This window comes from Bison bison, unplaced genomic scaffold (assembly GCF_000754665.1).
Source record: "Bison bison bison isolate TAMUID 2011002044 unplaced genomic scaffold, Bison_UMD1.0 scf7180017864349, whole genome shotgun sequence".
Taxonomy (NCBI): domain Eukaryota; kingdom Metazoa; phylum Chordata; class Mammalia; order Artiodactyla; family Bovidae; genus Bison; species Bison bison.
The window spans coordinates 4,802,223-4,816,910 of NW_011494921.1; the positions used below are offsets into that span (position 1 = coordinate 4,802,223).

The following is a 14,688-nucleotide window of genomic DNA, read 5'->3' on the forward strand; positions in this document are numbered from 1 at the left end:
GCGGGTTCCGGATGGGGGACACATGTGCACCTGTGGCTGATTCATGTTGATGTATGGCAGAAACCACCACAATGTTGTAATGTAATTAGCCTCCAATTAAAATAAACTAATTAAAAAATTATGTAGTAAGGGTAAACCACAAGTTATAATATTTTCTAGAATTACTATGTAGACTTTTATATACCTTGCAGCCTGAGTTGGATGTAATTGTGTGTAAGAGCAGGGACAGATCTAGGTTCAAAGCCTGGTTATAGCGCTAATAACGCTGTTGCTTACTCTCTTTTAACTTCAGTTTCTTTGTCTATAAAATGGAAATGTTCATGCTTATTATTAGAATGTTGTGACGCTTGAGTGAGTCAATGTATGTAAATCCACAGTGACTGGTATGTTCAAACATAGCAACTATTATCAGTAGGAATAAAACTAATATTTTTATTGAAATATATATAATAATTTTATTAAAAAAAATAAAAATATTACATGCAGTAAAACTTCAAATACCTAGGCTCCTTAATTAAATACAATTTAAAATACCTTTGCAGCAAGAGGGACACACCACAGCAAAATGATTTATTATAAATCAGAAGGGCATGCGTGTGCATTTATATTTGTAATATTATCTTCTATATCATTCTCTGCTTTAAACTTTCAATGGCCTCCTATTCTGCTTATAATAAGCTGAAAATTCTTCCTTATGGACCTACGAGGTTAAACGTGGTCTGGTTCTTCACTATCTCTCATCTCATTGGGAACCAGTCTCTGCATTCACCCCCGACTCCACTGGGAGACGGTGAAGGACAGGGAAGCCTGTGGTGCAGTCCCTGGGGTCACAGAGTCAGACATGACTGAGCGACTGAACCATCACCACCCCTCCTGACCTCATCTGTCCTGCATACATGTCATCTAACCCCTCCCTCACAGGTCCTTCTGCTGGACATTCCTGACTTCAGACGGCCACGGCAGTCTCCATTTTGCCATCCAAGTCCAGAATCCCAAGTCACATCCTCAGACTTCGCATCCTAAGTCACCATCACAGCCTCCCTTTCTCATCTTCAACTGTCCCGATTTAATTCCACTGTTTTATGTATTTATGCTTATTTATGTATCTACCAGTTTATCATCCTATCACCTGCAGAATACTACCTTGTAAGATCAGAGACTTGGATTTGCCTGCCACTGTATTCTTGGCCCCAAGAGCACTGTCTGGCACAAAGGAAGCACGAAGTAGCTGATTAATTCACCTGATCTCCAGTAAACTGCTAAGGCCACAAAAATCCATCCCCACTAAGCAAAGTCAGCTATATTCTCAAGACTTTTTTCTGAAGTTAGACACACACACACACACACACCAAGTCAGAGCTTACAGGGACTCTAAAAACAGAACTGTCCATACACTACATAGTTTAAATGACAAACACCACACAGACTTAAGAAGTAGACATCCCAGGTCTGTGCTCTGGCTTTGCTACCTACAAAGCCACGTGGCCAAGGGCAAAGTCTTTACTTCTCTGTGCCTCAGTGCCCTCATCCATGGAGTGGGGCGGTAACAGGAGCTTATAGAATTGTCACAATTAAATCGATCAACTGAGCTGGTCCATAAAAAGTCCTCACAAGGGTTCCTGGCACACTTAACAAATGTCAGCCATTATCATCATCAGTCAATTCTACATTTTCATGTCACTTGTGAACACTATCAATGCAGTGCTCTGCAATAAAGACAGGGCATTAGAAGATGAGAATTCACCTCCATGGAAATTCTCCAGCATGAACAAGATGGTCATCTCTGACAACAGGATTCTTCCTGGCACTATTCAGTTCCTGCTGGATCCCAGTCCCTGGAGAAACGCCCAGGGAAGACTCCCTGAGAGTGTTGCTGGGAGAAAGCCATCTCAAACAGCTTGATGCTAACAGCACCAGTGGCCAAAATAGATGCTTCTACCGCCTACCCCAGGCCACGAGCATTCAAAAAAAATCTTTTGGTTACACAGCAATTTCACCTTATAAAGATTTATTGCTTTAAACAGAACTGCAGTTACTTGACATATATGTAAATGTGAAAAATAACTTTGTGGGCAAGTGGAAGGGAATGGCCTTATCAGGACCCTAGACTCAAAAGAGGGATGCAATGGCTAAAAGCACCCAAGCCTCAGACTGAGCCCCTCTGCCCCCCTGACTGCACCACAGATCAATGTTGGAGACCTCTGGTCTGGTCAGCCTGCAGATCACTGTGCAAGTCACCGACCTCTGTGCGCCCAGGGGTCCCCACCCGTAAAATACAGGGAATGGACAAATGGTCTCTCAAGTCCCTCTAAGCTCTATGATACTGAATTCTGTACACGTGAGACAGAACCATTACCCTGGTGCCAGCTGGAATTATAAGAGGGGTGTTCATCATTTGAGTCACCTTCCAGTACAGTTAAGATGACAAACAGTAGTGCTACCATCCTGACGCCGCCTCACCGCAGGAAAGCCATAAACTCAAGGCAGCCCTGGTTGCCTGGAGTGGCACCTGACTAATACAAGAGAAATTCGTGTTTTGAAACAGCTTTCTCTACCTCAGTGTGTTTTCCACAGATACAGAGATTTTGCATCTGGGAGGGGTGATGGGAAAGGGCTCACAGGACAGGGAAGACACTGAGATAGAAGAATCAAGACAAGTTTCAGAGGTGTAAATGGCAAACACCTGCCAGAAATGTCATTCTGTTGTTAATACAAGTCTTGGAGCTATTTTGGTCTCTAAGTAATTATTAAGGAGAAGTCATAAAATATTGTCTGAACTTTTGGGGAATGACACAAAGAATTTAATAAATATGTAAAAAATGATAGTGTTTCTTAAAAAAAAGGTCAGAATAGGATAGTTATAGCTAAGGTCACTTTTGGTGATGCACTGGAGAAATAAAATAGAGGAGCTTTGTTTCAGCTGCAGTACAGACATCAGGAGAGCACAGCCTCTACCTCCGCCACGTGCGTCGTGCTGCCCAAGTCTCCCAGGCAACACACACGTCGTCATGGTCGCAGTGCCTCTGCTTAGTGAGCGCCATGGACAGCTAATGCCAGCTAGTGCCATGGACAGCGAAGACGCGCTTTCACAGAGCTGGATGGAAACCTAGCATCATCTACATGAATACTCTTGTTTTATAGGTGAGACAAACAAGAGTCCCATAAAGGATTACTAACTTATTAAGGTTACCAAGGCAACCTACCCATCTCCAGGCTCCGAGTCAACTATTCCTGAGAGATCTTTTAAAGCTTGACATTTGGAGACTTCTGTGAATAGGAATCTATGTTTTCTTAATTTTCAGATCCGCATAAAAGGTCAGACGACTAACCTCATTTACTCTCCCTGTTTCCTCTCTTTTACTCACTCCCAACCTCAACAGTGGGCTTCCCAGATGGTGCTAGTGGTAAAAAACCTGCCTGCCAATGCAGGAGATGCTGGTTGGATCCCTGGGTCAGGAAGACTGCCTGGAGAATGGAATGGCAACCCACTCCAGTATTCTTGCCTGGAGAACTCCATGCACAGAGGAGCCTGGCTACAGTCCACAGGGTTGCAAAGAACTGGACACAACTAAAGTGATTTAGCATGCATGCACACTCAATAGTAAGTAAAACGGAAAAAAAAAAAATTAAAGATGAGTGGCATATTTGGAACAGAAGCCAAGGAAACAGAGGTCCCTACCATTTTAAATTCCCTGGGTCTATTTCCTATCCTTTTTTCCCCCCTTCCACAAGTAAAACTGGCAGAACTGGCCTGAGAGCCAAGAATGAAAATGACTGACAAGTCAAAATCATTTTCTCTCATCTGGAAGCATTTGATAAAGCACTGGGGAATTCATAATCAAAGGGGGGAAAGATGCTACTTTTCCTTCTCATTATGTCTCTTTACTCCTTCCTGTTTAAGGGCAAACATGGAGCCAACGCTAGCCTCCTGGGGCCACTGTGGTCACTGACGGGGGTACTGATGCTTTAACACGCAGAGTGCATCTTGGCTTCACACGGCCCTCCCGGCCTGGTCTCTCTGTTTCCAGGGGCCTCCTTTGCTTGTCTCCCTGGCAGGAGAACTGCAAGCCGGACCGTCCCAATGGTCCCCAAGGCCCAGCAGCACACACAGTTAATTATCTGGGGACCCAACAGTGGGCAATGGGCTGAGGAGCACTGCTGTGAATGCTCTGAGATGCTCAAGTGCATATAACTTGGCTCGTGTGTCTACAGATGGGTCTGCTCCTACACCAGAATAAACTGGAAGTAGGCTTGCCCTGACCCTCTGGTCTTCCTGGTAGGCTTCTCGAGGTAGGGGAATTTACAGGTGTGAGTGAGGACAGCTTAGGAGAGACGTTCCTAAGGACTTAAGAGCACGGTTTTACACTGCAAATGCCAGTATCCACCAGCAGCTGTATTCAGGTAGGGGGAAAACTGAATCCTGACTGATAATTCTGGCTAGTGGTAAAGAATTCACTTGCCAGTGAGGAGATGAAAGAGACATGGGTTTGATCCCCAGATTGGGAAGATCCTTTGGAGGAGGCCATCATAACCCACTCCAGTATTCTTGCCTAGACTATCCCATGGACAGAGGAGCCTGGTTGGGGGCTACAGTCCATGGGGTTGCAAAGAGGTGGACACGACAGAAGCGATAGTACGCACATGTAAAACTTGGGTGTGAGAACTCCTCCACCCCCAGCTCTCTCCAACAGGCAGAATTACCAGCTCAGGAAAACGGAATTCAGAACCATACAGTTTTCACCTAAGTTGGGGGAATCTGGTCTGAAAGAGGGTGCCATATCGCCACATGTAGCTTCTAAATGTAAACTTTAATGACTTGAAATAAAATGATAAATTCCATTCTTTAGTCACATTAGCCACATTTCAAATGCTCGACTAACACGTGTTTATGGCGATGGTGGCCCTGCTGAGACACGTGAGGGAGGAGCTTGCGTCACTGATTTTTCCTCAGAGATTAGAATCATGTCTATATCAGCAAACATCTGTGAAAGGAATAAATCCTCTATCAGGGAATGGGGCTGTCTGGAATTAATTAATAACCAGATGCCCAATCTGATTCCTCAGAGTCTGAGGAGGCCTAGGCAGCACCTCACTACCACAGGACTGCTCTGCACTACCATCCCTCATGACCAGTGAGACAACTTTCCTAAATTCTTTTACCTAAAATTTGATATTAAACATCACTGAATCCACAGGCCATATAGCCTTGACAGTGGTCAAGTAGCTATTAAGAAAAGAGAATCCATTATCTACCCACAAAATATATTCAAATGCTAGCATCCATTTCACATACTCACACCTGTGTTATCATACAACATTAACTGTGCAATTTCCCCATGAGGGTCCTACACAAAGGATCGAACATACACTTGAGAGCACCTCAAATCCTGGGGTCAAAGCCGTGTCCACTGAGAACACGCCGGCTGGGTTCCACTTCTGCTTAGAGGATGAAGAATGCACCTTCGCCTCTCCTTTTGCGTCCCGTGTGACCCATCCTGAGGACTGTCCTGGGCTCCACAAAGCCGGTCAGTCTTAAGGAGGAGACACGGTGCTCCAGGGCACACTCATCCTGGAGACCCGACACCGGTCTCCTTACTCAGCTGGCTCAGCTCACGCGCAAGGCCTCAGCCCTCTCTGAGCGCTCACTGCTCCACTCTTGAACCGGTGGGTTTCTATTCTGGCCTGGAGCCTTTCCTTCTCTGAAAGCTCACTCTTGCCTCCGCCCAACTCCAAAGGTAAAAACATTCTCTCTACTGACTTGTCTCTGAAGAGAAACACTCTTCTATCCTCTGAGAGCTCCCCTCAACCTTTCAAAACCAACCCATGCCTGTTCTCTCAAACAAGGAACTGCTGGAGCAGGTTGTTCAAAAATTCCAGCTGCACCTCTTAAGAGAATATCAGTACATAATTTGCCTTGACTATGATGTATGTGTGTGTTTTGATATTTATTTATTTGGCTGTACTGGGTCTTACTTATGGCATGTGGGATCTAGTTCCCTGACCAGGGATTGAACCTGGGTGCCCTGCTTTGGGAGCATGGAGTCTTAGCCACTGGACCACCAGGAAAGTCCCTGTAATGCGGTTTTTATGTTAGGGAAAAGGGTAGTTGGGGACACCCATGTAAGAAGTGGCCAACCAACCAACACTGTCTAAAAATGTGAGGTGATTACAGCTTCAGCCTGAAGAGCATGGACAGAAGACCCACTGATGTAGAAATACATGAACAATCTTTCTGCTCAAGGTGGAGACATCCCCACGCTCTCAGCAGGACCGTAAAAGGACAATCAGCGTTCTGAAGGCTCACGGAATCCGTCTTGTGCATATGACCACTTTCGTGGTATCTTGAAGCTTCAGGTTTTTATGCAGAAATAAACAAAGATATTCTAATGTCACTACTGCTGTTTCCAATCTTTGGGAAGGGAACGAGCTTCAAACCTTTCATCCCCAATAGCTCCGCTGAGTAAACAGGAGTAAAGTGCTTGCCGTCACAGTCCTTCACACCAGACCTCCAAGAGCTTCCTGGGTAAGACGGCCTTTCTTGGTCTCTAACAGAGGGTGAGAGCTGCAGCTTCAACACAGCGGCAGGCTCATACTAGGTGGTTTGGGCCACTTTAGTTTATAGACGATTTATGCTATTTGCTCACATTGAGCATTTTTTAATAATGTCCTTGGAAGGCAGAAACATTTGACTTAGTCTCTCTTAGTTGCTATTGTGGGGGATTCCTTGGTGGCTCAGATGGTAAAGAATCTACTTGCAATGCAGGAGACCTAGGTTTGATCTCTGGGTTGGGAAGATTCCACTGGAGAAGGGAATGGCTACCCAATCTCATATTCTTGCCTGGAGAATTCCATGGACAGAGGAGCCTGGCGGGCTCCAGTCCATGGGGTCTCAGAGAGTGAGACACGACTGGGCACAATGAGGAGGTGCTACTGAGCTTCATGATGCCCCGTGGCAGGGGGAAGAGAGCCGGAGCATGAGGCCATTTACCTTTCGCCAGGGAGGCCTGGGCCCCCATTCGATAGGTACTGGAACACGCGGGAGTCACCCTTCAGCTCAGTCACGGTCAACAGCCCCCGTCCTTTTGCTACACATTTGAGCAGAGGCTTACTAGCAACAGCACACGTGCTGACCCAGTATCGTTTCTGAAACCAGAGTCTTTGCAGCTGACAAGTTCACTTAGGACCAATAGCATCTTTTCTTTTGTCTCTGTGCCAACCGAGAAAGCCATAACCAAAGTCACGGAAACACAGTCTGTGCAGATGAAGTGCAGGAGAAACAGCATGTACAATTCCAGACAAAGGGAACACACACGTGATTAGAGCCGAAGGATGAACTTGAAAGCAAGGACATTCCAGTGACAAGGAGAAGGGGTTTAGCAGAAGCAGGCAGCTGTTTTGTATGACGTGACAAAGGAAGATGAGATAAGAAAGTAGCTGGCGACGCTGATAGGTACCTGTAGATGGTTCAAGGACACCTGTTTTTACAATTAAAGTGATCTCCTAGCCTCCTGAAAGGACCACCTTCTAGAAGGGGTCATGCTCACAGTATCTGTGTTTCATTTCAGCCTTCTCCACAGTGTGGAGGAAATACTGCCCTGAAAATACCCTGGAATTGCAGACAGAAACTGCTGTTCACTGCACGCGTTATAAAGCAGGCAACCGTTCTTACCGGGAGATGACTAAGGGGTATGTCCACCTGTCCCAGGAAGTCGTCCCGTGTCTGTTAAGAAGAGAGAAAATAATTAGTGTTTTCATCTACTGAGTGAGTGTCAACGTTCTAAAACGTGTTTCTTTACAAATAGAGAAAGGTCCAGGGCCTGACCTGGGAGAGTGGTGGGGATGGGTTGAAAGCAGAGGCCCAGGTGAGCCACAGATGGTTGTTGCCTTGGAGATGGGTGAGCCCAAGGCCTCACACACCTGATCTTCAGCTGGCAGACATCCTGCAGGGCATCGATCACCCAACAGACTGGAGACAGAGCCTGTCTTGGACTTGGGGAGCAGGCAGTCAGCCAGGGAAGGGATACCTGGGATTCCAGAGGGCCTGGGGGCACAGCTGGCCCAGTTTAAAGAGAAGTCGGTAAAGAAACGTTGGGGCCAATTTTCATGAATATTTATAAAGTGTAATAAATCAAAGAGCTCCTTGAGAGCTGAGTCTTGGCAAAGAGTATAGAAGCCAGTTACTAATACATCTTGTACATTACTTATTAAAAAAATGGCCCTGAACTTTCAACCTAGTAATTACACTGCTTCACAATCTAAGTTCGTGGATTATCTACTGGTTATAATTTTGGACACATGGTACTTCTTCCTATCTACATCTACTGCACAGGCCTCAATGAAAATTTACATGGATAAGCTCACATGTGCCCTTTCAGACTCTGGGAGTCATGGTAAGTCTTAAAGTCAGGGTCAGGGGCCCTGGCCTGGACCCTGGGGTGTCCAACAGACCATCGGACACAATGTCCTGCTTTAGGGGCATGTGTGTCACAGCCCCCGATACCCAGATGGGCCGCGATGTGAATCGGAAGAAACATGACGATGACGTCCGCCACCCTCGACAACCTTATCAAAAAAACCACAAAAACGCCCACATGCAAATGCCTATCATAGAAAGTTCTTCACAGACATCATCAGACTTGTCCCACTACCAGCTTGAGGAGGAGCCCAAGAGAATCCAGAGCTCCAAATTCCAAACTCTGGGCTCTTATTTTCAGTCTTTACTGTGAAATTTTCTAATTTATAAAATGAACTTTTCAAACGCACTTGAAAAAAATTCTCTTGCATTTAAAAAGTGGCAGCAGGTAAATGTGAACGAGATTTACTGCAATGATTTGCTCCATACTTAGAATGTCCTTTTAAGTAATTTAAAAAATCTGATTGACTAGAAAGCTGTCTATCTCCTCTAGATTACGTGAAGGGTAACGAAAGATCAACATCACCACTGGCTGAGTGTGCCAAAGCCTGAGAAGAGTCCCCACCCTTCTGATGAGGCTCTGTTTTCTTCTATTTCCTCAGATGCATCTGCCTCCGCCCACCATGCACAAGGCCGTGAGGTGCCAAAGATGTACCTCTTAACAAGCAACAGTCAGCACAGACATCTTCACTGTCCAGACAGTTAGGGAGCAGTCCTATTCTGAATGTGGCTGATTTAATTGTGTACGTCAGTTAATTCCACTAATAGAAACTCAGAGCTGTCTGCCTCCTGACTATAGACCGTGTGTCTACCTAATGAGAGTGATGAGGTTCTACGCTTGTCCCTCTCCTGGCCGGCTACTGGTGCTGGTGCTATGAGGGAAAAGGACTCGGGGAGGCCACCATCAGAAGGAGACAGTTTGATCCCAGAGCTCTGTTTCATAATCTGCTCTCTTTGGCTACCCTATCAATCGTTAACTTAAAGTACATTGTCACAAAAATTCACAAAACATCCACATGCCTGCACTGTTTTCCGAGGGAGATGTTAGACTTCTAAACCCATCAGATGAGCTCACCATCTGAACTAGAGGCAGGTGCTGGCCCCTAAAGGCTACAGTAGCAAAGCAGGTGCTGCATCAAGGGCACGCCAAATCCTCGGTGAGCAGCTGTAGTGGATGGGCACGATTATTATGCCCATTTTACAGATGGGGAACCCAGAGACCAGAGAAGTTCCCAGCTGGGTAGACTGGTTCCAGAGTCTGGGCTGTTAACCAATACTTTGTCCTGCATCTCGGTAACAGCAGGACAACTTGGCTGGGCACCAGCCTTGGGCTTCTCATCAGGATGCTGGCTCTCAACAGTGTGGATGAGAAGGGACTTTGATGACAGCACAGTATATGAAGCTTTGGGGAGGATGGTTCTGCCTAAAATGCCCATCTGGCATGTTATCTTTAACAAAACCTCTTGTTCCAACTTGGCTCCATGCCGCAAAGGAGCAGTTTTATGGATCCCCATGGTACTCGCTGCAAAGCTAGATGGCTTCACTTGTACCTTAACAATCTTTCTCGTTACATTAAAAAATAAAAAGAAACGCAACAATTCCTATAACAGAAGACGACGAGGCAACCTCACCATTAAACACAAGGCTCTTATTTTCTGGTTTACATCAAGGGTAACGGTAATAAAATCATTTTAAAGATAAAATGGGGATCAAGTGTATAGAACAGCACATGGTCCAGAGAAATTGGCTTAAACAAGTGATTCACTGGTCACTGGAACATGCTGGTGAGATCTAGGTTTCAAAACATCCCACTATTGCCAGAACTACAGACATTTCAAGCAGTGTAGAATATTTAGATTAGTAACACTACACCAATGATAAAACGTGCCTCCAATATCACTATTGAGGAGTGCTAGGAGCGACCAGAGAGTCAAAATGCGCGGCCTCTGCGTCACAATGAGAAGCAGGGCTATTTCCAGGACACCAGGGCGTGCTGACACAGCAGGGCCCCCACCTGCGGGCCCTGGAGAGCCAAGGTTTGAGGTCATCACAACATCCTGAGGTCACCACTGCCACAAGATGACCTGCACCCATGTTATGAAAACACAATATTCAAATCATTTAAATAGTTCCCATTATAAAATGACTTCAACCAAGCATCATGTTAACCCTTGTTGTTATTTATTCAGTCGTGTCCAACTCTTTAGTGATCCCATGGACTGTAGCCCGCCAGGCTCCTCTGTCCATGGGATTTCCCAGGCAAGAATACTGGAGTGGGCTGCCATTTCCTTCTCCAAGGCATCTTCCCCACCCAGGGATTGAACGTGCATCTCCTGCATTGGCAGGTGGGTTCTTTACTGCTGAGCCACCTGGGAAGTTCCCCTGCTAACCCTGCTGCTGCTGCTGCTAAGTCACTTCAGTCGTGTCTGACTCTGTGGACCCTGTAGACGGAAGTACAAAAACCAAAGTAGTTCCCACTTCACACAGTGCACACTGGCATTTCTTGTGCTCATTTTAAAGTGGTAAATGCTGTCGATTTCAACCTCAATTACCTGTCATGCTGTTCCAGAGGCTGAAAATGTGCAGGCTAGAAACACAATTATAAATGTTCCCTTCTGACAAGCCATCAAATATTTTCCCAAGGTAATGACAACGCAAACTGGAGCCCTTGAGATGTGTCGCATAAGGGGAAACAAAAATCTATATTCCATTACTAGAAAAGTGAAATATACCAGACACTATCTCAGAGTTTGTGCTCCAAATGATGATTAACTACATATAGGGCCACTCTCCCCCATGCCCCTTTAAAATAACTGTTCCTTTTTAAATAAGAACAGACAAGGGTCCGATGTCCATGGAGAGGTGTGTGGGACTGCCACTGGGCCCCGAAGCCTGGGGACCATCACAGCAGCTCCAGGGAAACCCCAATGCAGCCCTCAGATATTTCTTCTGGTGCATACTGGGCGGGAGCTCCCAGCCTTGAACTGGACACCAGGATTAGCTGTCCTCACAAAATAAATGAGCGTCAATTTCTCAAAGAAAACACCCATTCAAGAAACAACACAGATGGCTGGTCTTCAGGTTGGCACTGCACTTGAAGGATGTGATCTGAATCGTACTATGTACTGATGACCAGAGGTCACCATGCAAGCACTAGGCTAGGGCTGTGCGTTTCACATCCAGGCTGCAGGGGAGCAGGGGGACTCTGTGGGGAGAAGAGCCTTGAAAGTGAGGGGTGCTGGCAGGAAAAGCTTGGGTCAGCAGGAAGGCTTTTCAGGAAAGGCTGTATCAGAAAGGACTGGTGATTCTCAGAAGGCAGAATGACCCGCAAGTAACATAGGAGCTATACGTGAAGGCAGTGTTTTTGTTTTTAATTGTGAGTTGCAATCGCACTAGTAATTCATAAGAAGCATCAGTGTAATGGAATAGATAATATTAAGAGTCTCACAGGAAATATAAGTACTGTTTCAAGTAATCTGTTTCAGTTACATACATATATGAATGCATGTCCTAAATTGTTTTGTAAAATTCATTTATTATGCCCTGCCACAATCACAAGTTTGAAAGCTACTCAATATTGGCCAATGAAAACCATCCAGTGCTACCAATGTCACAGAAATCATTAAGGAGTGATAAGAAAACTATCCTGAGAATTTCTCAAGACAAATGCAAGAGAAGTAGAGAGGAACCAGGCATCAGCCACAGAAAAGGAATTTAAGAGTAAAGACATGGAAAGATTGTTGTTTAGTTGCTAAGTCATGTCCAACTCTTTTGCGATCCCATAAACTATAGCCCCGCCAGGCTCCTCTGTTCATGGGATTTCCCAGGCAAGAATACTGGAGTGGGTTGCCACTTCCTTCTCCAGGGGACCTTTTCTGACCCAGGGATCCAACCTGAGTCTCCTGTCTTGACAGGCGTATTCTTTACCACTGAGCAACCAGGGAAGCCTTATGGAAAGATTAGATCTTCATATATTATAAATCAAGGTAAACCTCCCAGCTCTAAATAGCAAGACAGAAAAACAACCTTTGTTTTGCTGCTAAACCAGTAAACACTGCTTCCTGGTGAGGCACACAGCCCGACCAGACAGGGAAACAGGTTCTATTTTTAGAGTGACTTCTGAAGCATGTACTTTGAATTATTTAAATAATGAATGGCTTGGCAAACTTTTGCAAAAGCTTTTAGACAAAACGTCACAAACGTAGTGACTCTCAACAATCTACTGTCTGCAGAGTCACCTGGAAGTGGAGATGTACTGAATTTTCGGTGCTGTCTCATTCCTCAAGGGAGCATGAGACGCCTTTGCCGTCACGTCCGAAAGGATGGAGGAATATCCTTTCTTACACATCCTCCATGCACTCCAGTGTCTGTCCTCTGAGAGCAGAGCTGCCGCAGTTTAGGAAAAGAGCATGAGTTTGGTTCCACCCACCCCACGCACCACACGGTCCAACATTTTACCACCTGGTGCCTCTGACTTCCAAGCCTTTCTGACTTTGAATTGTTTCAAAATACATGGTCAAAGTTACCTTAATCAAACAGCCAGGTGGCATTCCACCAAAAAAATAAATAAAAAGGTATACTGATGACAGCCCCTGAACACACGTGCTCTTACCAAAATCCACTCGACATGCACCAGAACACAAAATCCAAGCAAAAGGGATTTTTTTGCATACCGTTTTAACCCTACCAGCCTCTCTGCCATTTAGTTTTTAGAGGTCAGGGCTGAAACCTCCCATTCACTAAAACAGAACAGGGTGTGTCCTGGAGACGCCGGCTCTTATTTCTAACAACAAACAAGACCTCCCCATCAACAAGATGTCAGAGCAAACTCGCAGGACTTTTATAGGCTCCCGTAAACTCACGCTGGGTAGGCGAGCAGAACCAAACCTTGCTGGCTGGATGCATGGTCATGAGCACCTCTATTTTAAGGGACACACTGCTTGAAATTCAGAATTCAAGAAGAGAGGTGGGGAGAGAGCAAAGAACCATCCCGCTGGCAAAGACTACACCAGCTGAGCAGAAGGCCTGGCTTCAACGAGGAGCATGACCAGATCAAGGCAAACTGGGCTGAGAAGCCAGAGCCCTGGAGGCTCCGGGGCTCCCGGCTTCTCCAGGGGTGTCCTGCTTCAGATGGGCTTGACGTCTCCCCTCCCTCTGGGGGAGGGGTGGTGATGATGGAGGAAGCTCAAGGGCACAGGCCAGTCCTCCCCCCACTCCAAGGGTGAACATCTTCCAGGCCAGGGTTCAGCTGAGGGCCACAGGAATTACAGCCTTCTGCCAAACCTGATACTATGAACTTACGATCCAATAAACTCTGGGAGTACAAACACTGGGGAAGAGACTTGGGAACCAGATGCATGAAATGTGAGCAGCTCTGCTGAGGTCACTTCAAGCAGGGGGTCACTCCACTGTGCCCGGCCTGAAAGGCACAGAGTTGGTGCCCTCACCACCTAAGGATGGAAGCTAATCGGCCCTGCGCTCGAGAAACGAAACAGGAGCCACACCTAGAACGCGAAAACTTGTTAAGTCCCGTTTGAGAAAAATAAACAGGTAGAATTAATTCTAAGGATGTATTTTTAGTTGACCCAAGATATTCAAAATATTATCATCTCAACACATAATCAACATAAAGACCATTAACGAAGACTTTGAAATCTGGCGTAGGTTTCTTGCCTACAGCACACCTCGCTCTGGACCATCTGGGTTTCAAGTGCTTTGTAGCCACCACATACGGCGGCCATGGCGACCACACCTCAGAGACACGAATGGACGGCAGCAGGGATGGGGGCGGGGCAGGAGGCCCGGAAGTGACCGATTCTATCCGGGGTCAAGGGCAGGCGTGACCTCACAAAGGAGGACATCTTCACGCGGGGTCAGAAGCAGGAGGCTGCCAAGGGGACAGATCGGGGTGGAAAGAGGATGCTGAAAAGCTGGATCTGGGGAGAGGCTCGGGGGCCTGAAGAGAAGATCAGGGTAAGGGGGGCCTAGGGGCGGAGGGGAGGTGATGTGGCCCCACGCGGTGATGGGGAGCACGGCACCCTGGGGCTAGAGGACACATGAGGACGTGAGGGAGGGAAAAACTGGCGAGGACTGCATTTAGAAAGGTCCACGGCCAGCGGGAGGGCGAACTGACTGGAGGAGAGGACTCTGAGGGAGGTGTTCAGGAAGAGCTGAGTTGTTCAGATGAGACCAGGCGAGGGGCTGGACCACGTGGGGGGTCCCAGGGTGGGGCTGCTGGTTCACAGCATCCCTCTCCCAGACCATCCTGGACAGCT

General features: G+C 46.5%; 1 protein-coding gene across 4 annotated transcripts in view; it reads right to left on the reverse strand.

Annotated features, from left to right (window-relative positions):
* Window positions 1-14,688, reverse strand: part of NEDD4L (neural precursor cell expressed, developmentally down-regulated 4-like, E3 ubiquitin protein ligase) — a 295,197-nt gene that overhangs the window by 79,545 nt on the left and 200,964 nt on the right. For all 4 annotated transcript variants that reach the window (XM_010854760.1, XM_010854759.1, XM_010854758.1 and 1 more), the window contains exon 6: window positions 7,670-7,720. In XM_010854760.1, the coding sequence (XP_010853062.1) occupies window positions 7,670-7,720 (51 nt within the window). The remainder of the gene's footprint in view (window positions 1-7,669; window positions 7,721-14,688) is intronic.